The sequence below is a fragment of the Oryx dammah genome, unplaced genomic scaffold, assembly GCF_014754425.2.
Source record: "Oryx dammah isolate SB20612 unplaced genomic scaffold, SCBI_Odam_1.1 HiC_scaffold_28, whole genome shotgun sequence".
Classification (NCBI taxonomy): Eukaryota; Metazoa; Chordata; class Mammalia; order Artiodactyla; family Bovidae; genus Oryx; species Oryx dammah.
Genome location: NW_024070212.1, coordinates 14,743,947 through 14,766,869, shown reverse-complemented (window position 1 = coordinate 14,766,869; position 22,923 = coordinate 14,743,947). Strand labels below are relative to the sequence as shown.

The window sequence follows — 22,923 nt, the reverse complement described above, 5'->3', positions numbered from 1 at the left end:
AATTAAAAGACGCTTACTCCTTGGAAGGAAAGTTATGACCAACCTAGATAGCATATTGAAAAGCAGAGACATTATTTTGCCAACAAAGGTTCGTCTAGTCAAGGCTATGGTTTTTCCAGTGGTCATGTATGGATGTGAGAGTTGGACTGTGAAGAAACCCGAATGCCGAAGAATTGATGCTTTTGAACTGTGGTGTTGGAGAAGACTCTTGAGAGTCCCTTGGACTGCAAGGAGATCCAACCAGTCCATTCTGAAGGAGATCAGCCCTGGGATTTCTTTGGAAGGAATGATGCTAAAGCTGAAACTCCAGTACTTTGGCCACCTCATGCGAAGAGTTGACTCATTGGAAAAGACTCTGATGCTGGGAGGGATTGGGGGCAGGAGGAAAAGGGAATGACAGAGGATGAGATGGCTGGATGGCATCACCGACTTGATGGACGTGAGTCTGAGTGAACTCCAGGAGTTGGTGATGGACAGGGAGGCCTGGCGTGCTGGGATTCATGAGGTCGCAGAGTCGGACACGACTGAGCAACTGAACTGAACTGAACTGAACTGAACTGACTGACTGACCCTTATGTTATCTTCTAGTTTATGGTTTCAGTTTTTATATAATTATCCACGGTGGGTAAGGGGTGTGTGTAAGGTGTGTATATGTGTTTAAGGGGTGTGTGTGTGTACAGGGTGTGTGTGTGTGTTACCCATGATGTGTGGGTAAACGTGTGTGGTACCCATGGTGGCTGGTAAAAGGTGTGTGTGTGTGTATGTGTAAAGGGTATGTGTGTGTAAGGAGTGTGTGTGTACAGGGTGTATGTATATAGGGTGTGTGTGCGTTACCCATGGTGGGTGGGTAAACTGTGTGTGTGTTACCCACGGTGGGTGGGTAAACTGTGTCTGTGTACGTGTGTGTAGGGATAAAGGTTCTGGTTTCTGCTTGAGTCTTCGCTTTGTTGAGCACTTAAAGCACTTTATATACTTTATATCACGGTGTTATCCTAATTTAACAAATAAGGGAAGATAGTTTCAAAGAAGTCAATTGAGGCTCAGAAGTTATATGATTTGCCCAAGTTAGACAACCAGTTAAGTAGCCATGATGGTTCCCCTGGGGTTTTAGTAACGTGCCACTCAACTGCACAGGAAAATAATGACAATTTGAGTAGTAAACAACGACTGTTGAGAGCCTGAGTTCAAGGAATCCCAAACCTGTTCGACTCCCTGCAACCTCACCCTATCTTCCGCCCACGCCAGCCCTCTTAGCTTTAGGTCCCGGGGGTCAGCCCTTCCATTGGCTATTGGCTACAGGGCCTCATGCTCATACGAGGGGAAGTAGCCAATCAATGTGGCTCCTCTCCTCCCAGGCAGCCCGCGCTAGATCGCGTAATCGTTGCCCCTCCTGTGGCATGTCGGGAATTGTAGTCTAGTGAAGCATTGCTCCCTGTAGTGAAAGGAGATCGAGAACTACTAGATCCAGCGACCCGAGCGCCGCGCGGTCCAGCTTTTAGGAGTACCCCTCCAACAATCAGGATCTGCAACCCGCATCCAGGAACAGGTGAGAGAGGTCGAGGGCTGGGACCGGAGGCAGGGGCTAGAAACTCGGTCTTAACTCTGTAGCGCAACTTTAAGGCACGGGAGGTCCAGTCGGTTGCGTCGGTGTTCCCCCGTTTTGGGAGTTTGTGGGACCGACTAGCTGACACCGTGGATGTGCAGAAACTCCCGAACTCTGCCATGTGCTTTCCTGGAATCCCAGTATAACTGCCCCCTGCTTTGCTCTTCCGCTGCGAACCCTACTCACCCACCCACCCAATGTTGCTCCGAGGCTGTCAGCACAGTCCTGGCTCTGTGAGGTCCAGTCCCAGAGCCCCAGACTACATGTCCACAGTACCCAGGGGTTCTGCTTTCACGTCTCAAAGCTTGCGCTCCCCTCTCCCTGCCTACCAAGGGAGACTTGGGTTCTAGATTCGGCGCTGCCATTCCCCGGATACCTCCTACCTCCTAGAGCCTCAGTTTGGCCTCTATAAAAGAGGGTGATTTAAAGATCCTCCCGGCCCCCAGTCCTGAGGTCCTTTACTCTGGATTCTTCAGTCTGTGCTCCAGAATTTGGAGGAAGCAAGCAAGAGTATAGCAATTCCAGAGGCTCCTTTGTGGAGGCGTTGACGGTTTCTCAACCGGGTAAAGTTAGGTGGCTTTGAGTCCTAGCCTTCTTATTTTAAGTATGATCAGCTGAGTCTCGGTTACCCAGACGTACTTTTTGTTCCCTGCGTTTCTTTCTGTAAGTGCCCTCCAGCTTATCCCAGAAGAGAGTGGGGCATTCTGGGTACAGAGGTGGAAGGTTGGAGGGTGACTTGGGGAGCTGACAGCGTGCATCTGCCTCTGGTGCTTGCCCCTGCAGGGAGTGCTCAATGCCCCCTCCCTATGCCACCCCCCATGCTGCCCCTGTCCCGCTGGCTGAGATCTGTGGGGGTCTTCTTGCTGCCAGCCCGGTGCTGGGTGCCCCAGGACAGGTTGCTGGGTCCCCTACGGCGACCCACCCTGGGGCATGGGTGCCCAGTCCTGGGGGCCTGGCACAGTGCCCACTGCTGGCGGCAAGCGTGGACAGAGGAGCCTCGGTGAGTTTGGCAGGGGTGAGGGTCCTTGGGGAGGGGAGCAGCTGATTAGGTTTCTGACTTGTCCTCCCTCTTGTCAGAGCATTTTACTCCTCCCTCAGAATGAATGGAGACCAGAAATTGGACGCTTACGCCCAAGAAAGGCAGGATTTCATCCAGCACTTCTCGCGGATTGTCAAGGTGCTGACTGAGGACATTGGGCACCCAGAGACAGGAGATGCCATTTCCCGACTCAAGGAGGTGAGAGATTTACAACTCGAGAGGGTGAACCTTTGCAATCTCTGCACATGTGTGGGGTCTCTCTCTGGCTCTGGAGTGACTTTTGACAGGTGTGGGAACAGACTTTTATCTGAGAGACTCTGGGTCATTCTGGAGGGGTCAGAGCCCGGGCAGGTCCAATCAATCCAGCTTTGTGGTTCTGGTAGGCCAGACATACTGCTTTGCATAGGGGTGGATCGCCCTGGGGGTGAAGGCTTTGATCTGGGTAAGTCTTTGATTTTGTTAATACAGGGAATTAGGTGTCCAGAAATCATAAGGGGTTATCTTGGCCGGGACCTGGGAGGAAGGGAGGAAGCAGTCTGAAGTGGGGCTGAGTAAAGGTAGTGTTCCATCAGAAACCCCTCCTCTAGGGCAGGAACTATTTGTTGAGATACCTATGTTGCCTTATTCTTTTGGAATATCTAGTGATTCTTTTTGTAATGCTGTCTCATTTGTCTGAGGGAAACTAAGGAAAAGGAAGTCTGTACTGGGATGGAGATTAAAAAGGGAAGTCTTCCCAGTGAATTCCATCTGGTTGACAACAGGGCAGCAGAAGGCAACATGAGAAGCCCCAGCAGGAGGCGATTTCACTGAAGGAGTAGCGGATGGTCCCCCCGACCTGAGTCCCCTCCAAGCCGTCCTCTGGCTAACTTGGGGAGGAGGGGGCTTGTCTTAGTTAAGTGAGAGGCTTTTTATTTGCAGGTAGGCTGAACTGTGGAGGGGGCCGCAGAGGAGGTGGCTGAGAAGAGAGGAATGGGGATGGGAGAGACCTGAGCTAGCCATTCCCTTGGCACGCACAGGAGTTTTCCCCGGGTTCAAGCCCTGTCTGGGTTTGGGAGCAGATTTTAATCTCCAGTATGGAGCCTTTCAGTGTTCTCAAGAAGACAACGTGGAGAGAGCCTGGGGACTGGGGAACTTCCAGCTCTGCCCCACGACTTGGAAGAAGCCAGGCGCGTAATAGTTCAGAGGCTGCCTGGAGGAGGGGTTGGGACTGAGGAGGATAAAGTTAGGTTCCCTGGTCGCCGGTGGGAGAAAACAAGGAGAAATCTCAGAACAGCTGCTCCGCAGACCCTGATGCCTTCCTTGTCCCTCTGCTCTTTCCCCAGGTCCTGGAGTACAATGCCATTGGAGGCAAGTACAATCGGGGTTTGACGGTGGTGGTAACGTTCCGGGAGCTTGTGGAGCCCGGGAAACAAGATCCTGACAGTCTCCAGCGGGCCCTGACTGTGGGCTGGTGTGTGGAACTGGTGAGAAAGATGGGGAGCAGCAGGCAGAGACGAGGTTTACTAGAGTGGGGGTGCCCTGGGTGGGATGGGGTGGAACAGGAGGGGAGGGATGGGCCTGAAACTCGGCTTCTCGGTTGTGTTTCTGTGCCCCTAGTCTGCTGTGGCCAGACTTAGTGACGAGGGGTTAACACATGTGGGGGGGCCCTTGTACTGGAAGGTGCGCGTTTCACCTGTACTCTGGCGGTGGGCCTGGGCCTTGGAACTGGCCATGAAGTTGTCAGCTCTTTCTTCTGAGCAGAGGACAGCCACAAAAGTGAGATAGTTCTTCTAGATTATTCTATGGCAGAGATTGAACACTGGAAGCCTATTGGTAGTTTTTGAAAATATTTAAAAATTAAGTTCCCTAAATCTAACAAAAGGAGAGATTTCACATGAAACCCCAGATGTCTTGTATCACATGGAAAATTGCTAGATATGGGTCCAGAGTCCCATATAGCAACAGTTGGCCGAAGTTGAATTGAAGCCACTTCCCCAAGACTGGAGACGGACTCTTCTTGTGTGGATCTGTTTTGCTCAGTCTTCCTGTCTCCAAGCTCAGTTGGTTCTTGAAGGTGTATGGTTTGCTGACCTGGCCTAAAGTCTCCATTTTAGGCTTCCCATGCGGACTAGGTTCTGCAGTTGGGGGGTGCTAGGAGTGGGGAGATGAGCCCAGGAGGGAAGGCGCTCTGGGCTTGGTGAATGACGGGTGATCCTGGCCTGTGGAGAGGAGCAGCTGGCCTGAGGGAGGGTGTGATGAGCTCAGCACTGGCCATGCTGCGCTCTTGGCGTGAGCAGATCAGGTGGAGCTGTCTGTCCTGTAGGTGGTGGAATTTCCCGTCTAGAGCTTGTCAGGGAGATGGGGCTATACAGTAGGGATTTGCCTCCAAGGGGGTAAAAGGATGATGGTCTCACTGAGGAGGGGGCCGCTGGTGACAGAGGTGCCCTCCTAGGGATCGGTGGTGCTGAGGAGCCCATAGCCACAGACAGCAGGCAAGGAGTGAGGGGCAGGAGGATAAGGCAGAGCTGTGGGGGCCCAGCAGTTCACCTGGTAAAATCAGTTGTTACTAACCTTAGCTGCGCTGTGGGTTCACCTGCGGTTGGGTTGGTTGGTTTTGACCAAACTGTGCTGCTTGTGGGATCTTAGTTCCCTGACGAGGGATGACCCTTGGTCCTGGCAGTGAAAATGCTGAGTCCTAACCACTGGACTTCCAGGGAATTCCCATGTTTTCTTAAATGCGGCTGTACTGTGGCCACTTCCCCATTTGAGCAGTCCACCATTGTTTTGGATGATTTTTGTTATAATCTCTGCTTTTATCTTCCTTTCACTTCTACCACATCTCCTTCAACCTCTTACTTTCCTATTTCAGCATTTACCTCCTAAAAACAAGGACATTTGCTTATATAACCACAACACCATTTTCACATCTGTCTTAGTCTGTTTGGGCTGCTATAATAAAATAAGCTGGTTGGATAACATCACTGATTCAATGGACATGAACTTGGGCAAACTCAGAGGTAGTGAGGGACAAGGAGGCCTGCCGTGCTGCAATCCATGGGGCTACAAAGAGTTGGACACGACCTAGCGACTGAACAACAACAAAATACCAGTGATTGGGTAACTTATAAACAACAGAAAATTTATCTCTTACAGCTCTGAAGGTTGGGATGTGCGAGATAAAGGCACCCATGTGACTGGGTCTTATCGTTTCCTGATTCATAGCCAGCATCTTCTTGCTATGTCCTCAAGTGGAAGGGGCAAGGGAGCTCTTGGAGGTCTCCTTCATAAGGGTGCTAATCCCTTGCATGAGGCTTCCACCCTCATGATCTGAGCACCTCCCAAAGGGTCCACCTTCTAATACTGTTATCTTTGAAGTTTAGGATTTCAGCATAGGAAATTTGGGGGGAAGCATTCCAATCAGAGCAACAGTCGTGATAGTTAACATTGATATCATAATATTATCTAATATATATTCCATATTTAAATATTCATAATTCTTCCCCAATTGTCTACTATAAAGTTTTTTTGTTTTTTTTTTTTTAACCAAAAAACATCTAGGATCCAAGCAGAAGTGATGCATTGCACTTGTTAGTTTTCTTCAGTCTTTAGACTACTTCCTCCATTATAATGGACTTTTTAAAAGACTAGGCCAATTATTTGATAGAGTGGCTCACAGCCCAGTCTGATTAGTATCTGGAGGAAATAGGCAGGGGAGACATTTTGGTAAGGATGCGGTGTGGGTAATGTGGTGTGTTTCTCGTTACTTCCCCCTGTAACACATACCTGGGGAGATGACTAAAAAACCCAACCCAATACTGGGGTAAAATCCGTGTAGATTTAATGTTCTCCTAATAAGCAGAAAGTGCAGTTGGGGGGCAGAGGAGATTGAGGGAGGCCACGGAATGAATGCCCTTCAGAGACGATCTTGGTTGAGTGGTGCTGGTTGAAACCAGCTGGCCCTTGTAGCCACTCCGGGGAGGCAGTGGAGGTGTGGCTTCAGGGAACAATGCCACTCCACAGAAACACATTGTAAATAAAATGTGTGCCCCAATGTGGAAAGCCCAGGCCCCACTCCAGGGCGAGGTCAGAGGGAAAGGTGCAGATGGAGACCTGCTTCCCGAGGACTTGGCCTGGAACGCCAACAGCCCTTTCTGCAGTGTGCACACCTGAGCTGGTGGGTAGTGGTGGGCACCTCCTCGGAGCCATGCAGATCCACTGGAACACACACAGGGATCAGGGTGGGCTGAAGGTTTAAAACCCATGTCTTCAAGGAATTCCTAGACTGGTCCAGTGGTTAGGGCTCAGCACTTTCTCTACTGAAGCAGGGCCCAGATTCAATCCCTGGTCGAGGAACTAAGATCCCACAAGCCACACGGTGTGGCCAAAAAGAAAAAAAAACAACAAACCATGTCTTCACAAGCTGTTTGAGGGAGCCGGAATATGTAGCCTGGCTGCTAGAAGTATCTCCGGGAGAAGTTACAGTGCTTCATCCTCTCGTGTATTTCTTAGACAAACACTTATGGACCAGCACTGTGCTGGGCTTTGCAAATGCCATGCAGTCAAACACCTCATCCCTGCCTCAAGGTAGTTCACAGTCCTGCAAGGAGCCAGCATAGTCTGGTACTTTCCAGGAGGCTGGCACTCAGAAGAGGAAGCCCTTTGAGGATGTTTAAGAGCCATGGGTGAAAGTTACCAGGAGTCAGACTTCAGTTCTACCCTATTAGACCCAGGCTCCTAAATGAGCTTCCTGAGGTGGGGTTTTGTTCCTGTTTGCTGGAGCGGGTAAGCAGTGCCCGGAGAGAATGCAGGAACCAGTCTTTCTTGTTCCTGAAGTCATGTAAAGTCACGCTGCATGAAGAAATCTTGCTTGAAGTCCTCCCCAAAGTTTTTGGCCAGGGAGGAGTACAGTATATGAAGATATTTCATCATCTCCCTGACACCAGGGATTGTCTAGAGATCTGTTATATCTCTTACTCTGAAAACAAGGGAGCTTTTTGTCCCTTTTTATAGTTGGGAAGCCTGAACCAAAGAAGTCATACAATTTTCCAAAGTCCCACAGCCCAGATTAAAAGTGAACTTCCCTGGCAGTGCAGTGGTTGAGATTCCGTGCTCTCAGTGCAGGGGACACAGGTTCGATCCCTGGTTGGAGAACTAAGATCCCTCATGCCACACAGTGTGGCCAAAAAAACCCAGTCCTCAGCCTCATCCTGACCTACCTTCCCTGTTCAGTGATTCTTAAAAGCAGCATCTCTTACTGGTAGAAGGAACAATCATAAGGAGCCCTGGGACTCTTATTCCACTTTCCATCCTCCTAGCTCCAAGCCTTCTTCCTGGTGTCAGATGACATTATGGACTCATCCCTCACCCGCCGGGGGCAGACCTGCTGGTATCTGAAGGTAAGTGGGCGGGAAGGTAGCGCAGTGGGCATGGCAACAGACACATGGAGCCTATGGAGGAGGTGTTGCGGGTTCTTGGTATGAGTCTAGGCCAGAAGTTGATTGCTTGTTTTTCTGTGTCCCTGACAGCCAGGCATAGGTTTGGATGCCATCAATGATGCTTTCCTTCTGGAATCAACCATCTACCGCCTGTTGAAGCTGTACTGTCGGGAGCAGCCCTATTACCTGGACCTGATCGAGCTCTTCCTGCAGGTGTGCTGCAGACGAGGGCTCCCGCGGTGGCCTTGGCCTCTATGGGACATTCTTGTTTTAGGGTGATAACCCAGGTTTGCCTGGAAGGGGAAGTAATTGAGGGAGGGAGTGGGGGCGGGTGGTGGCGGCGGCTTCCTTATGTCTCTGTGATTGAAAGGAGTGGTAAAGGGCATTTGTGTGACTGTGTGGGCCTTGAGTTTGGGAGCCCTCTCTTCCTCCTCCTGTCTTTCTGACCACCCAATTAGCAACTGCTGTGGGATGTAGGGCCCAAGATTTCAGAGTTCTCCAGCCCTGGAGAAAGCCCAGTTCACAGGCCATCTTCCTGCTCCTTAGAGTTCTTATCAAACTGAGATCGGACAGACCTTGGACCTCATCACAGCCCCCCAGGGCAATGTGGATCTTGGCAGATTCACAGAAAAGAGGTGAGGGACCATGGGAACCACATCTGGACAGTGAGAGGGAGGGCTGGGAGCGGGCGCATAACCCTTCTAAGGAGTTTATCTTCTCCCTGCACGCAGGTATAAGTCTATTGTCAAGTACAAGACAGCTTTCTACTCCTTTTACCTTCCTGTAGCTGCTGCCATGTATATGGTGAGTGAGCCTCTTCATCCCTTGCTGCCCTGCTCATGTGGGCCTTTTAATAATGAGGCCACAGAGCAGGCATGCCCCCACTAGGAATCCTGAGTGATACTGAGCAAGTTACTTAATCTTGCTGAGTTGTTTCCTCAGCAATAAGATGCGGATAAAATCCCCACCCTTGGGACTAATTATAAAAATGAACTGAGTGGTTTACATGAAAGTGGACAGCCCATCAAGGGGGAACAATGAATTCTCCATCTGTGTACAGTAGTAGGAGTGGGGAGAAGATAATTCGGGCTGAGGGAGAAGACTACATTCAAAGGCAATCAATGGGGTTAACCATCTATGCTGACCTTCTCCAAGTTTCCTTTCCATAGTGAAAGAATTTGGAAATGGTAAAAAGATTAGGAATCAGGATCAGAGCGACTCAGGGACCGAGCCTTGTGAGAGAAGAGAGTCTGAGGGCCTCCAGAATGGACTCACCTCTGCTGTGACTTGCAAGAAGACCCATAGCTAAAATCAGTGGGATAGAGGGTGGACCGTCAGCCAGGACTTCCTTTGTCAGGGAAGCCAAGGATGTCTGAAAGGAGAGAAGACCTGGTGGGGGAGGCTGTACTGGGGCAAGACCCTCTTCGTGGGAGGAAGCATCCAGGAAGATGCAGGCCCCTCTGGTGTATGACTTGTTAACCCCCTTTTCACTGTAGGCGGGCATTAATGGGGAGAAGGAGCATGCCAATGCCAAGAAGATCCTGCTGGAGATGGGAGAGTTCTTTCAGATTCAGGTAGGAAGACATGGGGCCCTGGCAGAAAACAGGCTCCAGCTTTGCTCCTTCCCTGCCTTACAGTCTCTCCATTCCTTCTTTTCTGCACCCCCTCTGCCCAGGATGATTACCTTGATCTCTTTGGGGACCCCAGCGTGACGGGTAAGGTCGGCACAGACATCCAGGACAACAAGTGCAGCTGGCTGGTGGTTCAGTGTCTGCAACGGGCCTCTACAGAACAGCGCCGAGTCCTGCAGGTGCCCTAGCGTGTGCTGTGGACCCCCAAGCTGTGGAGTAGGGGAAAGAGCAGAGGCTTTTCAATGGGGGTGATCTGACACACACACGCATGCACACACGCCTGCCCGCCCTGGCATTTGACAGTGTCAGGAGACATTTATTTTTGTCATCGTAACTTGTTGGGTGTGTGTGTGCGCGCCACTGGGATCCCTAGTGGGTAGAAGCCAGAGATGCTGCCAAATACCACACATACAGTAGCTTCCCACAAAGAACTATCTGCCAGAAATTTCAAATGGGCCAAGGGTTGAGAAACCCTGGGGTAGAGGAAGCTGAGGCCTGAACCCCACTGACTGAGTGAGCATTTGGGATGGGGACGGGGGCGTGGGGGGGTGCTGGAGTTTGAGATCATAGCTACTCAGAGACCCTTGAAACTGGAGGCAGGAATGGAATGAATAAATGGCGTTGGAGAGGTTCTAGATGGGGGAGTGGAGGGGACCTAGAGGTGCTGGGGGAAGGATAATAAGCCCGTTTTCCTATCCCCAACCCTTCAGGAGAACTATGGGCAGAAGGAGGCTGAGAAGGTTGCCCGAGTGAAGGCGCTCTACGAGGAGATGAATCTGTCGGCTGTGTACATGCAATATGAGGAGGACAGTTACAGGCACATTATGGGTCTCATCGAGCAGTGTGCTGCGCCCCTGCCCCCAGCCATCTTCCTGGGGTTAGCACAAAAGATCTACAAGAGGAAAAAGTGACCTAGAGTCTGTGAAGGTGGGGAAGGGAGGCTTCTCAATAAATTATTGTCTAACCTGTGATTCTTCCGTTTCTGCTTGTGCAGCCAGGGGCGCAGCTTTGTCCAGAATGGGCAGGGTGGGGGTCAGTTGCATGGAAGCCAGAACCTCAGGCTTTGATTTCAGGACCCCCCTGGGACTAAAAGGTCCCTTCAGTGGGACCTTAGAAAGCATCAAAAGCCCTTGAGCTGGGCCTGGGTGGGTGACACAGGCGAAAGCGTCAAGCGCTGGGGGCTGGGTCTGAGACTCGCCACGCCCATGCGTGGAGGGGCGCGGCTGCGCAGCGCTGGCGGGTCGTCCCAGCGCCCCTCCCCTCCAGTCTGTGCGGGCTGGGCGGGGACCGCAGCCGCGGAGCCGGATGCGGCTCCAGACGCCGGAGCGGCTGCAGGAGGACCCTGGTGAGGATGGCTTGGCCTGCGGGTGTGGATGGATGGATCGGGGGTCGCGGGGTGGGGCAGGTGAGGGGAGCAGTAAAAAATAGGGAAGGGCTGGGGTGGAGCTGCACCATAGAGACAAGTGCAGAGAGAATGGGACAGACATGCTGGTGTTCGCAGCAGGGTGAAGGTGCACCGCGGCTGTAGGCTGGAGCCCGGAGCCGAGGCCCGTGCCGGCCGGCTTGCCCGCTGGAGTTGACAGGCTGACGGTTGCTTCTGCAGCTTGGGCCTTTCCCCCACCCCTGCCCCTTTCCTACATCAACCAGCCAGACGCACCTCCCCCAACCCCATTTCAGATCATCTGGGCGGGGCCTCTCGACCCCTTCCCGTGGGAGTGAGGGGCAGGGCCAGAATGCAGCAGAGAGGACCAGGGTCCCTTCTGGGTCCCATCCTTTTACAAGCCTCCGCACCTCCAAGGAGATCGAGGGCGCAGCCGCATTCTCTGACCCTCCCCGCCCCATTCTCCGGGGTGGGGGTTACATTCGACTCCACCTGCAAACACTGCAGTGGAAACTAATAGCCAGTCGATGTCTGTTTGCATCTCATTTAAATATTGTCCAAGGCGCCCTTCCACGCCTGCCCCAGCACCTAAGTCACCTTGGTGTTCTTCCCGTGGCCCGCACCCTCCCTGGCTGGGTTTCACGATCCCTGTCTTCTAGGGCTGCATCTGCGGTTGCCAGGCAAGTGGATGTGAGAGGGCTGATCCTCCTCATTCTCTAGAGGCCGTCCCGTCGCCGCCGGCACCATGCTGTCCCCTCAGAGGGCTTTACTCTGCAACCTCAACCACATCCACCTCCAGCATGTCTCTCTAGGCCTGCATTTGTCCCGCCGTCCGGAGCTCCGGGAGGGGCCCTTGAGCACATCCCCTCCCCCAGGGGACACCGGGGGCAAGGAGAGCCGGGGCCCCTGCAGTGGGACCTTGGTGGATGCCAATTCCAACAGCCCAGCAGTGCCCTGCCGATGTTGCCAGGAGCATGGGCCAGGCCTAGAAAACCGGCAGGACCTAGCACAGGAGGAGGAGGGGGCTGCCTCTCCCTCAGACCCGGGCTGTTCCTCCTCTCTCAGCTCCTGCTCAGATCTTAGCCCCGATGAGTCCCCCATCTCAGTCTACTCCAGGGACCTCCCTGGCAACGAGGATGTTCACCCTCAGCCCAGCATCGTTCCCCTGGAGCAAGGCTCCCCTCTGGCTTCCGCAGGCCCAGGCACCTGCTCCCCAGACAGCTTTTGTTGCTCTCCGGATTCCTGCTCTGAAGCTTCCTCTCCATCCGGTCCAGGCCTGGACTCCAATTGTAATGCCCTGACCATTGGCCAGGACCTCCCTTCCCCAGGGCTAGAGGAAGAGGAGGAGGCCGAGGAGCAGGACCTCCCCACCTCTGACCTCCCAGAGGCTGATGATGAGAAAATCGATGCTGGGAAAACCGAACCCAGTTGGAAAATCAACCCCATTTGGAAAATCGACAAAGAGACAACTGATGCTAGCTGGAAAATCACTGAGAACAATAACTCGAGTTGGAAAGTCAATGGGAATACTATCGAATGTTGGAAAACTGAACCTGGAAAATTCGACTCCAGTTGGAAAACCAATACAGAAACAACTGATTCTGGTTCGAAAACTGATGCAGGGAGAATTGATGGGGGATGGAGAAGTGACGTCAGCGAGGAGCCGGTGCCCCACCGGACAATCACGTCCTTCCACGAGCTGGCCCAGAAGCGCAAGCGGGGCCCAGGGCTGCCCCTCGTGCCGCAGGCCAAGAAAGACCGCAGTGACTGGCTCATCGTCTTCTCTCCCGACACCGAGCTGCCCCCCACAGGCTCGCTCGGCAGCTCCCAGGCGCCTCCCCGGGAAGTCACCACCTTCAAGGAACTCCGGTCCCGAAGCCGGGCTCCGCCCCCGCCAGTCCCACCCCGAGACCCCCCAGCTGGCTGGGCCTTGGTCCCACCTCGGCCCCCACCGCCACCCGTCCCTCCCCGGAGGAAGAAGAACCGACCTGGGCTGCAGCCCATAGCAGAGGGGCAGCCCGAGGAGGGCAGGGCGGGCAGCCCAGCTGCTGGTGAGGAGGCCCCAGCTTCAAAGGAGCCGGAGCAGCCAGGGCCTCAGGCTGGCACTGAAGGTAAGTGGCTATAGGAGGTGGCGAGAGGAGGGCTGGCCTTTGGCCTCCCTACACCTCCAAAGCTTCCGACCCGACCCCCTGTCTCCCCTCCATTCTGTGTGACCCATCCCACCCATCCTTCCCGTCCCCTGCTACCGGGAGCGCTCCGGGAAAGGGAAACTGGGTGGGTCCTTGGGTTACGGGGGGACTAACTCTTTGCTCCCTCTTTCTCCCGCCCCTCCTTGCCTGGCTGCCCATCCCGCTGGCCTCCTTCCCCTCCGCATCTGCCCCGCCAATCCCGCCTGCAGTCGGTCCCCTCCTGCTCCCTCGGCCCCTGGTTTTTCGGTTCTCAGCTGACGGGCGCCCCCTGTTGCAGGGTGGGAGCGCGGCCGCAGCTGGGTCTCTGCTCCTGGCGCCTCTGGCTAGCTGGCCAGGCGCTGGGCTGCGGCTCCTGGGGGCACCGAGTAGCCCGGAGGAGCAGCTGCTGCCCGTCCGCCTGTCCCCGGTGGGGGCCTATTCGCCTCCGGCTAGGGGGGACCTTCCCTGCCTGGCCAGCCCTGAGCTGGCACTGCTGCTGTCCCCGCTCTTTCCCAGAAGTAGCACCTTTCCCCCCGTGGCTTCCCCACCCTGCCAGGTACCCGCCCCCCCGCTGCCACGGCCACCTCGTCCGCCGAAGGCCCCTCGCTGGACCAGGAGCCCACCGCCTCCGCCCAGGCTACGTAAGACGGATGGGGGCCAGCCCCGCGGGCCACGCCTCAGGCGGGGCTGCCCCGCCCACTCCAAAGCCCCACCCATCCTCGGCCAGACCTTTGCTTTAGTTTTTTCCCTGGTTACCCGGCTGGGTCCAGCCCTTCGACCTGCGCGATTCCAAGATCACTGGTCCTGGGGAGTCTGGTCTTGCTAACTCCCCGTGCTGGGCGAAGTTTGCTGCTTTCCCAGCTGTGTGGCCGGGACATAGTGGATACAGGCTTAGCCGGCTTCCACGCACAGCTTAAGGGGGTCCCAGTAAGTCCATTGTTAAGGACCTTGGGTCACACCCTCTGTGGAATTCCCTGGCCAGTGCAGTTCGAGCCTGACCCCCACCTTGTACGGGAAGGGTGAAGGGTGAAGTTCGCTCAGCTTACTGGCCAAGGGGGTTCTGGTCACTCCTTCCTCTTGGGGCCAGCCCCAGTGGGCTGCAGCGAGAGGCCCTCCGCCTAGCTGGCGCAGGACCCAGGTTTCCCCTTTCCGGTGCCTTCCAGCCTCCCAATCCTTGGGTCTGCTCTCCCTCCGTCTCTCCTCCCATTCCCGTCTGTCTGTCTTTCCATTGGTCCAGGCTCCCCACGTGCTCCCTGGGTCCCCGCGGACCTGACGTCCCCCCCTCCCCCGCCACTGCCCGCCAGGGGGTGGGGGGGAGTGGCGGGCACAAGGCTGCCCCTCCCTTCCCTGCCCTGTCATCTCCCGCCTTTCAGGGCCCAGCCTGGCAGGCGGGAGGGAGGTGAGCACGGTTGCCCCACGCTGGGACTTCCGGGATCGAGGAGTGGGAGCTGGGCCGTGAGGAAGGGAAATGGGAACCGAGAAGTGGGGAGCAGGGCGGCAGTACTGAGTGAGATACGTGCAGGTTTTCACTCCGGGTGCTGCCCTGTGCTCCCCGCAGCCCTGGACTCCTTTCCCCAAGACTTCAGGGGCTGGGGTGTCTAGACCCATAGGCGAGGACCCTTGTGAATACCTGGAGTCCTTGGGGGTGACCCCTGGTAAGTGTCAGTGCGCTCTTCTTCCCTTATCCCAGTCCGCAGTTCCTGGTCATTCGCCGGCATCCCCGGGGCCCAGCGACTGTGGATGGCAGAAGCCCAGAGTGGGACTGGCCAGCTGCAGGAGCAGAAAAAAGGTAGGACACCCTGACTGCTGACCCTTGGTTTGGAAATCACCTTCCCTTCACTTAGGCCCTCCTCTCTCGGTCAAATTGTGTGAACTGGCCTCTCTGAGTCCTTCAGGGTTTGCCTGGGGAGAGACAAGGGGCTTTGACACTTCTCTTTCCCGGCTCCCCTCCCAGGTCTCCTGATAGCTGTCAGTGCTTCGGTGGATAAAATCATCTCGCACTTTGGGGCCGCCCGGAACTTGGTTCAGAAGGTGAAGGTGCCTGTAGGGAGGGTGTTGGGGGGTGAGGAGGGGCCTGTAGCTCTGAGGGTGCAGGAGAGGCTGGAGGCACCCCTGCACCCATGCCCATTGCGCTGCCTCCAGGCCCAGTTGGGGGACAGCCGTCTGAGCCCAGATGTGGGGCACCTGGTGCTGACCACCCTCTGTCCGGCCCTCCATGCTCTGGTGGCCGACGGGCTGAAGCCTTTCCGGAAAGACCTCATCACTGGGCAGCGGCGGAGCAGCCCCTGGAGTGTGGTGGAGGCGTCTGTGAAGCCAGGTGAAGGGGGGCAGTGTGGGACTGGGCGGAGGGCAGGGCTGGGGTCTGGCTGACAGCGGCCTGTGTCCTCAGGCTCCAGCACTCGTTCCCTCGGCACCCTGTATAGCCAGGTCAGCCGTCTGGCCCCGCTGCGAAGCAGCCGTAGCCGCTTCCATGCCTTCATCCTGGGCCTCCTCAAGTGAGTGGCCTTCTCTTTGGTGTTCCTCCCATAGCCTGGGGACTGCAGGGTTGTCCTGGGTGGGACATATGGTGGGTGCCCCGTGTCCCCAGAGAAGGCCTTCCCTGTCCTAGTCTTATTTCCCACCCTCCACCCTCAGGGGGCTGGTGTCCCTGACTTCTATTCCCTCCTCTCTCCCCCAGCACTAAGCAGTTGGAGCTGTGGTTTTCCAGTCTCCAGGAAGATGCAGGTCAGAGGCTCAAATGGGAGAGGATGGGCTTGCTAGACTAGGGGAAGTAGGCAAAGGGATCTCTTCTGATGGTTCCCCCTGATGCCAGAATGCTTTTGATCCAGATCTCCAATGTTACTACTCTTCTGCTTGGAACTCTTTGAAAAATTAATTTATTATTTATTTGGTTGCATTGGGTGTTCATTGCTTTGCGTGGCTTTCTCTAGTTACAGCTAGTGGGGGCTATGCTTCATTGCTGTGAGTGGGCTTCTCATTGTGGTGGCTTCTCTTGTTGCAGGGGACAGGCTCTAGGGTGCTTGGGCTTTAGTAGTTGGGGCACGTGGGTTTATCTACTCTGCGGCACGTGGAATCTTCCCAGACCAGGGATCGAACCTGTGTCCCCTGCATTGGCTGGTGGATTCTTATCCACCGCACCACCAGGAATGTCCTGCTTAGAACTCTTTTAAGGAGTCTTATTAATAGGAGGAATGACCCTAATCCTCGCTCTAACCTGCAAAGACTTGGTTATCCGGCCTTTGCCTTCAGGTCTGGGGCTTTCCCTGGTCGACAGTCTCCTTTTCAGTTCTTTCTGCCCTAGGGCCCTACTTTTGCTGTGCCTCCTCCTCCAGTAGGGCTTCCTGCTCCTCCTGCCTCCTCATTAACTTTCATTCATCCTTTGGGTCCTTCTTCAGTGAGGCTCCACCCCCATTCCCTACCCACCTACCCATTTTGCTCCCGTGGCCCTCAAGTCCTCCTTTTTGTTACTTATATACTTGCTACTGGGCATCCCAAGTGGCATTAGTGGTAAAGAATCTGCCTGCCAATGCAGGAGACCCAGGAGACGAAGGTTTGATCCCTGGGTTGGGAAGATCCCCTGGAGGAGGGGACAGCAATCCGCTCCAGTATTCTTGCCTAGAGAATCATGGACAGAGGAGCCTGGCGGACTATGGTCCATGGAGTTGCAAAGGGGCATGACTGAATCGCAGCATGCATGCATACTTGTTGCCACACCCCTCTCTAGGTGGTGGTTCCACGGCAGGGATGTGGCAGCCCTGTATCCTGCCGAGTCCCCCTCTCTCTGCCCTAGTGCCCAGTGTAGAGCGAGGCCCAGGAGGGTGTTTGTTGACTGGCCAGCTGAAGCCCTTGGACGAGGCCCAGAGCAGGGGCTGACGGAAGCCTGCTCTTTCCCAGGCCTGCTGTCCCTCCTGTACCTGCCCACTGGCTTCTTCTCCCTGGCCCGGGCTGGCTGCCCCTCCTTGTCCACGGAGCTGCTGCTCCTGCTGCAGCCATTGTCAGTGCTCACCTTCCACCTGGACCTGCTCTTTGAACACCACCACCACCTGCCCCTGGGGCCGCCTCAGGCCCCACCGCCCCCAGGCTCGCCTCCAGCCCTGCAGCAGACTGTGCAAGCCGTGCTGCACTGGGGGGGTCGGCTGGCCCAGAGCCTCCGGGGGGCTTCTGGGGAGGCCCCTCCGGGCCCTTCAGCCCCCTCAAGCTCTCCCAGCCCCTGCAGCTGGTGGGAGCAGCTGACCCAGGCCTCCCGGGTCTATGCGTCTGGTGGTGCCGAGGGCTTGCCTCTTCCCCGGTGGGGGTCCAGGCGCACCCAGACTGCAGCTGAGGCCGCACCGGAGAGGTCCCTGCACACAGAGGAAGCAGCACCAGGCAGAGGCGTATGGCTGGGGAGACTGTTTGGAGTGCCTGGGGGCCTTGCAGAAACTGAGAGCAGAGCCCCAAAGTCCAGGTAATGGGGTCCCTGGCCCCCTCCATGACCTCTGACCCCCTCTCAGAGTCCTCAGTCAGCCCAATTTGTTTTTGGTGCACTGGGTGCTGGCAGGATCCTGACCAGGGATTGCGCTCAGGCCCTGGCAGTGAACGCAGAGTCCTAACCTTTGGACCACCAGGGAACTCCCTCAGTCACTCTTAATTTGAAACTCGGTAGGAATCCTTTAGGTCCGAGGTTGACAGCCTGGCTTTTCTACAGCCATGATGGTTATATTCTTAAGTCATGAACTTTTAACAGTTATTAAATACCTGCATGATATTGTCCACTTTTCCTCTTGGCTCTCAAAGCCAAAAATACTTTCTGGCTCTTTAGAAAAAAAGGAAATATTTGCGGACTCCTGCTCCAGGGTTTGACCATTGGTGGTTCCTTAATGGCTACAGGTACTGTTTAGTGACCCTCTGGAGCTAAGCCTGCTGGTCCCGTAGGTGCCTTTGTGGCTTTTGGTGTGGTAGACCTTCACTGTCACCTCCCTAATCACCTTAAAGGCAACTGTGTCCCATGACTGCCACTCTGCCCTCAGCAGTGACCAACTCCTGACCTCTTGAACCGCAGTTGGGTCCCTCAGTCTCTCCTTCCCTCCGAAGTCCCAGATCCTTGGTTCTTTTTGTGGAGGTGGGGTGACTTCTGTGACCCTGCATCCTTTCCTCCAGGAGACCATCCAGCTGGTTGCCCCCGACAGTGAGTGTGTTGGCTCTGGTGAAGCGGGCGGCGCCTCCTGAGGCTCCCTCATCTCCTAAGGGGCTTGAGGTCTCAGAACCCAGCACGGCGCAGACCCACAGGTAAGGCGGGTCAGGGAGAAGCACTGGTGTGCACGTGTTATGTTACATGTGTGGGTTTTTCTGACTTCACAGTGTGGGCGGGAGGTGATGTAGTCAGACAGTGCTTGGTTCGCATTGCATCTTTGCTGTTTATTAATTAGTGCGATACTAGTTTCTCTGAACCTTTAGTTTCTTTTTCTGTAAAAAGAGGATACTTTATATTTTTTAAATGGTTGTTATAAAGACTAAACGTGATTTTATAAAAGTATTAGGCACATAGACCATGCCCAGTTACTGGTCAGTTTTATTACCATATGAGTGTACGATGAAGGCGTGTGTGTCCCCTGGGGGACTGGGCTTCCCTTTAGTGGGGCCTTCTAATTTGGCACCAGGGGCTGTGTCATCTTTAGGGTCTGGCTTCTTTTAGGTTCTCAGTCCATTGAATATGGCTTCTTTTCTAGGGGGCTGTTTGGGGTCTTCGTCGCTGCTCGGGCTCCTCTCTAGTTGTGGCGCAGAGGCTTCTCAATGCTCTGGCTTCTCTTGTTGTGGAGCAGGGCTCGAGGGTGCAACAGCCTCAGTAGTTGTGACTCCTGGGCTCTAGAGCACAGGCTCAGTAGTTGTGGTGCATGGGCTTAGCTGCACTGTGGCATGAGGGGTCTTCCTGGATCAGGGATGGAATGTATCAGGGATGCACTGCAGGTGGACTCTTTACTACTGAGTCATCAAGGACACCCCTGAATCAGGTTTCTTGATTTTCCATTCAAGTACTTTTCAAGTACATACTATGCGCTTAGCATTATACTGGAGGAGGGAATGCAAAGGGAAACCTGTTGGAATCTCTGCCCTCAAGGAACTTGTACTCCACTGGGGATACCAGTTAATAAATCAGCACTTACCATTCTGTGTGCTAAAGACTCTGGGGAAGGAAGATAGCCCTTTGAGCCACACAGACAGGGCTTCTTCCCAAGGTCTGGGGACTCAGAGAAGCCTAGTGATGGTGTGGGCTATGCATCTTGCAGAAGGAACAGGATGCAAAGGTGAAGAAGTCAAAGTGTGGTAAGTGAGGAACTATGAGTACATGGCTGGAGTGGAGGACCCTGGCAGTGGTGATGGGGAGGTCAGAGGTGTCAGTAGACCAGTGAAGGAAGCTGGGTATCACTCTGAGGCAGTGGGAGCCATTAAAGGGTCTTAAGCCCAGGGATGGTAAGTTTCAGAAGGATCTCTACTGCTGTGTGGAGAATGGAGAGGGTGGTCAGGATTCAGGCAGATCAGTTAGATTATATGCCAGTAGTCCAGAGAGTATAGAGGCCTAAACTAAGATAATGGCAGTGAAGCTGAAGATAAATAGAGTAGTGGGAGAAACCAACATCAAACAGGTTTTGGTGACTGACTGGATGTAGAGACTGAGATCCCTTTTTACCAGGAATAACTGTATAGGTGATGCCATTTACCACTATAGGGGACCTAAGAGGAGGGACTAGTTTGGAGGGTTAAGATGAGTCATTTAGTTTGCATATGTTGAATATGAAGCACCAGAGAAGTGCAAATTACATTAAATAACGAGCTAAAGAGTGGGTCTGGAGCTTAGGAGAGGGCTGGGGCCCCAAACAAATCAACATGTTGAAGAGACTTGGTCCCCATGAGCCCAACTGATGTTTACTGAGCTGAACCAACAGGGACATACATACCGCAGAGGTGGGGAGGTGAGGCTGGCGACAGGCACCCCCACCTCACTTCATCCCAGCATCTCCCTCTGGCTCCTCACAGGGCAGTCCGGGCTCTCTGTGACCACACTGCTGCAGGACCTGACCAGCTGAGCTTCCAGCGAGGGGAAGTGCTGCGTGTCATCGCCACTGTGGACGAGGACTGGCTCCGCTGTGGGAGGGATGGCGCGGAGGGGCTGGTACCGGTGGGGTATACTTCCCTTGTTCTCTAGGCCTAGCACCTTTTCCTTTCCTGCACCTCTCTCTCCCTTCTGTCACCTGGGAATGGAATGGCCTGTGAATACTCGCCCATGTATACTGACTGTCCCCAAAGTACCTTCCCTGTCTGTAAAATGACACTTTCCTCCCATAGCCATTTCTGCTAATATCTAAAATAAACTTTCTTCCTTCCCTCCCATACCCATCTATAAGGTGAAATCTGCTCTTTGAAAATATATAAAAAGGAATTTCCCTCCATGCCATCTCTTTCCTCTTTCCAATCTGTATTCTGCAAAATGGAAACCTAGCCCCCCTCTCTTCTTCCTCCGTAAGTGGACTGCACCTCTACATATGCCTCGGTTCCCAAGACTTGAAGGGCCTCTGTAGTCTTCTTCCTGTGTATGGAACCTTCCCCCACCTCACCCATCCCGCGTTGCCTGTATTTATGATGTACTCATGCTGGACTAGGTGCTGAAGTCTGGACACCCCTGGTGGGTGGGCCTGTGGTGTGTTGGTCTGTCTCCTTCCTCCTTTGTCCCAATAAAGAGTGGGAGTTGAATGTGTCGTCACTGTGGGTTTCAGGACACAGGCTATGGGGGAGGGGCGGGAGGCTGTGTCATGGGTAGCCCAAGGGAGACGCTTCCTTTCTAGCTGGGTCTAGTTCTGTTCCTTGAAAGGTAGCCCCTGATTGGTGCCTGACTCACTGAAGTGCATCTCTAGTCTGAGACTTGATTGCTTTGCTTAGACTGATACAGTAGATACAGGAGAGCTGGGAAGACTTAGTCCATGAAATTGTACTTACAAGCTTCATAGCTGAGGTGATGGGAAAGATTAAAAGGTGTTAAAAAGGGACACATTATTTTTCTATTTAATATCACCATTCCGTGGTGATATAATTTTAGGAAGCATAATAACGTGACATCTATTACTTTGTTAGGAATTAATGAGTTTCCTTTCAGTCTGTTGAAATGAGAATAGCTAAATGCTCTAGAGCCTGGAGGATGAGGGTAGAAATCACTACAGATGATTGCCTACAGGAGAATTACTAAAAGGTTAGAAGAATAGAAAGCTATAATCAGCTAATAGGAAAGTTAGGGGGCAGCTGAAAACTGAGGTGAAACAGAAGAAAAATATTTTAAATTTTCCTTCATCTTTGGAAACTTGGTTAAGAGCACAATGGCCTGCTGTTGGGAGAAAGGACTTGAGAAAGTAAGAGCTGACGCCTTGGAAATACTCAGGGGTAGGGTTGGTTAGACTCAACTGTCTCATACTTTTGCCATTTTCTAAGATTTAATGTTTCAATTCTTGGCCAATTTATGATATTCATCTGCTCCTTGCTTTAATTTTGCTTTTTGTGTTTGGTGGTCCTCTCAGCTTTGGACCTCAGTTTGCATTTCAGGTATTTTCTAGGGTGATGTTTTTCAAACTAGATTTTGACTGCCTCTGAGAATTCCTAGTCATTCAATATTTTCTTAAGAGTGGGAGTACTCAAGTTTATGAAGCTTCTTCAATTGCAAACTACTACCGCAAAAGAAGTTTTATTTTTATGTTTTAAGTTATAAAACAGTAGATATGGAAGACTATGCTTTGGGACCAATATTTCTTAAAGTGAGATCTTTGGTGTATGTGGGGGGTGCGCATGATTCTGAAGTTTCAGAAATCCTTTACTTGTACACAGCTTTCATTTCCTATGATTCAATCTGCCCCCTCCTTTCTTCTGACTCTTATCCCTATGTACTTGGTTTTATAGTGGGTAATCCTCAAAAGTGGGAGGAGTCCTAGAACAATATTGTCAGAGCATCAATGAGACCTGGTGATATTGGCAGCTGGAGTCTAATGGTTATCAGGTAACAGAACATCTTGAGATAGGACAAAGATTGATATAAAATTATTCTGTGCTATTACCATTATATATTATCCAAACAGAATAGCTATAAGTAGATGTTAAAGTGATATTAAAGGTTAAATAAAGATTAAAGAAACCTTAAATTAACTACTAAGGTATTGTTTTTGCAGTCATGGATAGACTGTTATGTAATAGTGGGATAAACCCTAAGTTCTTGCAGGAGTAGACATTGAGCTCTTGTAAGTCAACTGTCTTGAGGCTTCTGAGCAACTGTATTCTAGCTGAACTCAAAGATTAAATGTCTGACTCCTGTCTAGGACAAGAGTTTGTTAGTTCTTTCAGTTGGCAGGAATGGATTTATCTTCCTTAGTAGGGTCAGGCTTTGGCTATTTCTGACACTTTCCTATTTGCGGATGAACTTTAAAGATTTTGGAGTTCTGGCTCCAACACTAGTTACTAGATGATCTGGCAAGTTTACTTAACCTTCCCGAGGTTCAGGTTTTACTTCTACGAAAACGGGAACAACTACAGGGGACTTCAGGTTTTACTTCTACGAAAACGGGAACAACTACAGGGGACTATTATGAGGATTAACTAGCTACAAGATCTTGGGTGATTTAATCTCTCTGTTGCTTCAGTTTCCTCATCTGTAAAATTTCGTTTTGGTACCTACCA

The 22,923-nt window shown here is 53.1% G+C and overlaps 2 protein-coding genes and 1 long non-coding RNA gene across 10 annotated transcripts; 2 read left to right on the top strand and 1 right to left on the bottom strand.

Moving 5' to 3' along the window:
* The first annotated feature begins 1,421 nt into the window (after positions 1-1,421).
* On the top strand, positions 1,422-10,658 carry FDPS (farnesyl diphosphate synthase). Of its 2 annotated transcripts, none has more exons than XM_040230397.1 (10): positions 1,422-1,546; positions 2,681-2,840; positions 3,965-4,105; positions 7,937-8,017; positions 8,147-8,269; positions 8,603-8,691; positions 8,788-8,860; positions 9,553-9,630; positions 9,732-9,866; positions 10,398-10,658. In XM_040230397.1, the coding sequence occupies exons 2-10, from the start codon at positions 2,703-2,705 to the stop codon at positions 10,596-10,598; spliced, it is 1,059 nt and encodes a 352-aa protein (XP_040086331.1). In that variant the 5' UTR covers positions 1,422-1,546; positions 2,681-2,702; the 3' UTR covers positions 10,599-10,658. The 2 variants fall into 2 exon arrangements, with proteins under 2 accessions (XP_040086331.1, XP_040086330.1); XM_040230396.1 differs by having other exon boundaries at positions 1,544-2,603.
* LOC120855757 lies at positions 4,456-7,749 on the bottom strand. The gene is made up of 2 exons (XR_005719302.1): positions 7,028-7,749; positions 4,456-6,314 (listed from the first exon to the last, which is right to left on the bottom strand). It is a non-coding gene; the product is annotated as an uncharacterized LOC120855757 (long non-coding RNA).
* A 299-nt stretch (positions 10,659-10,957) lies between the features above and the next one.
* Positions 10,958-20,961, top strand: RUSC1 (RUN and SH3 domain containing 1). Of its 7 annotated transcripts, none has more exons than XM_040230333.1 (11): positions 10,968-11,032; positions 11,728-13,179; positions 13,467-13,877; positions 14,927-15,025; positions 15,191-15,267; positions 15,379-15,553; positions 15,626-15,731; positions 15,914-15,960; positions 17,131-17,680; positions 18,373-18,501; positions 20,248-20,961. In XM_040230333.1, exons 2-11 carry the CDS (start codon positions 11,814-11,816, stop codon positions 20,414-20,416), a joined length of 3,129 nt encoding a protein of 1,042 aa, XP_040086267.1. In that variant the 5' UTR covers positions 10,968-11,032; positions 11,728-11,813; the 3' UTR covers positions 20,417-20,961. The 7 variants fall into 7 exon arrangements, with proteins under 7 accessions (XP_040086269.1, XP_040086267.1, XP_040086265.1 ...); XM_040230331.1 differs by having other exon boundaries at positions 15,191-15,273; XM_040230332.1 differs by having other exon boundaries at positions 11,017-11,092; positions 15,191-15,273.
* Positions 20,962-22,923: the final 1,962 nt, after the last annotated feature.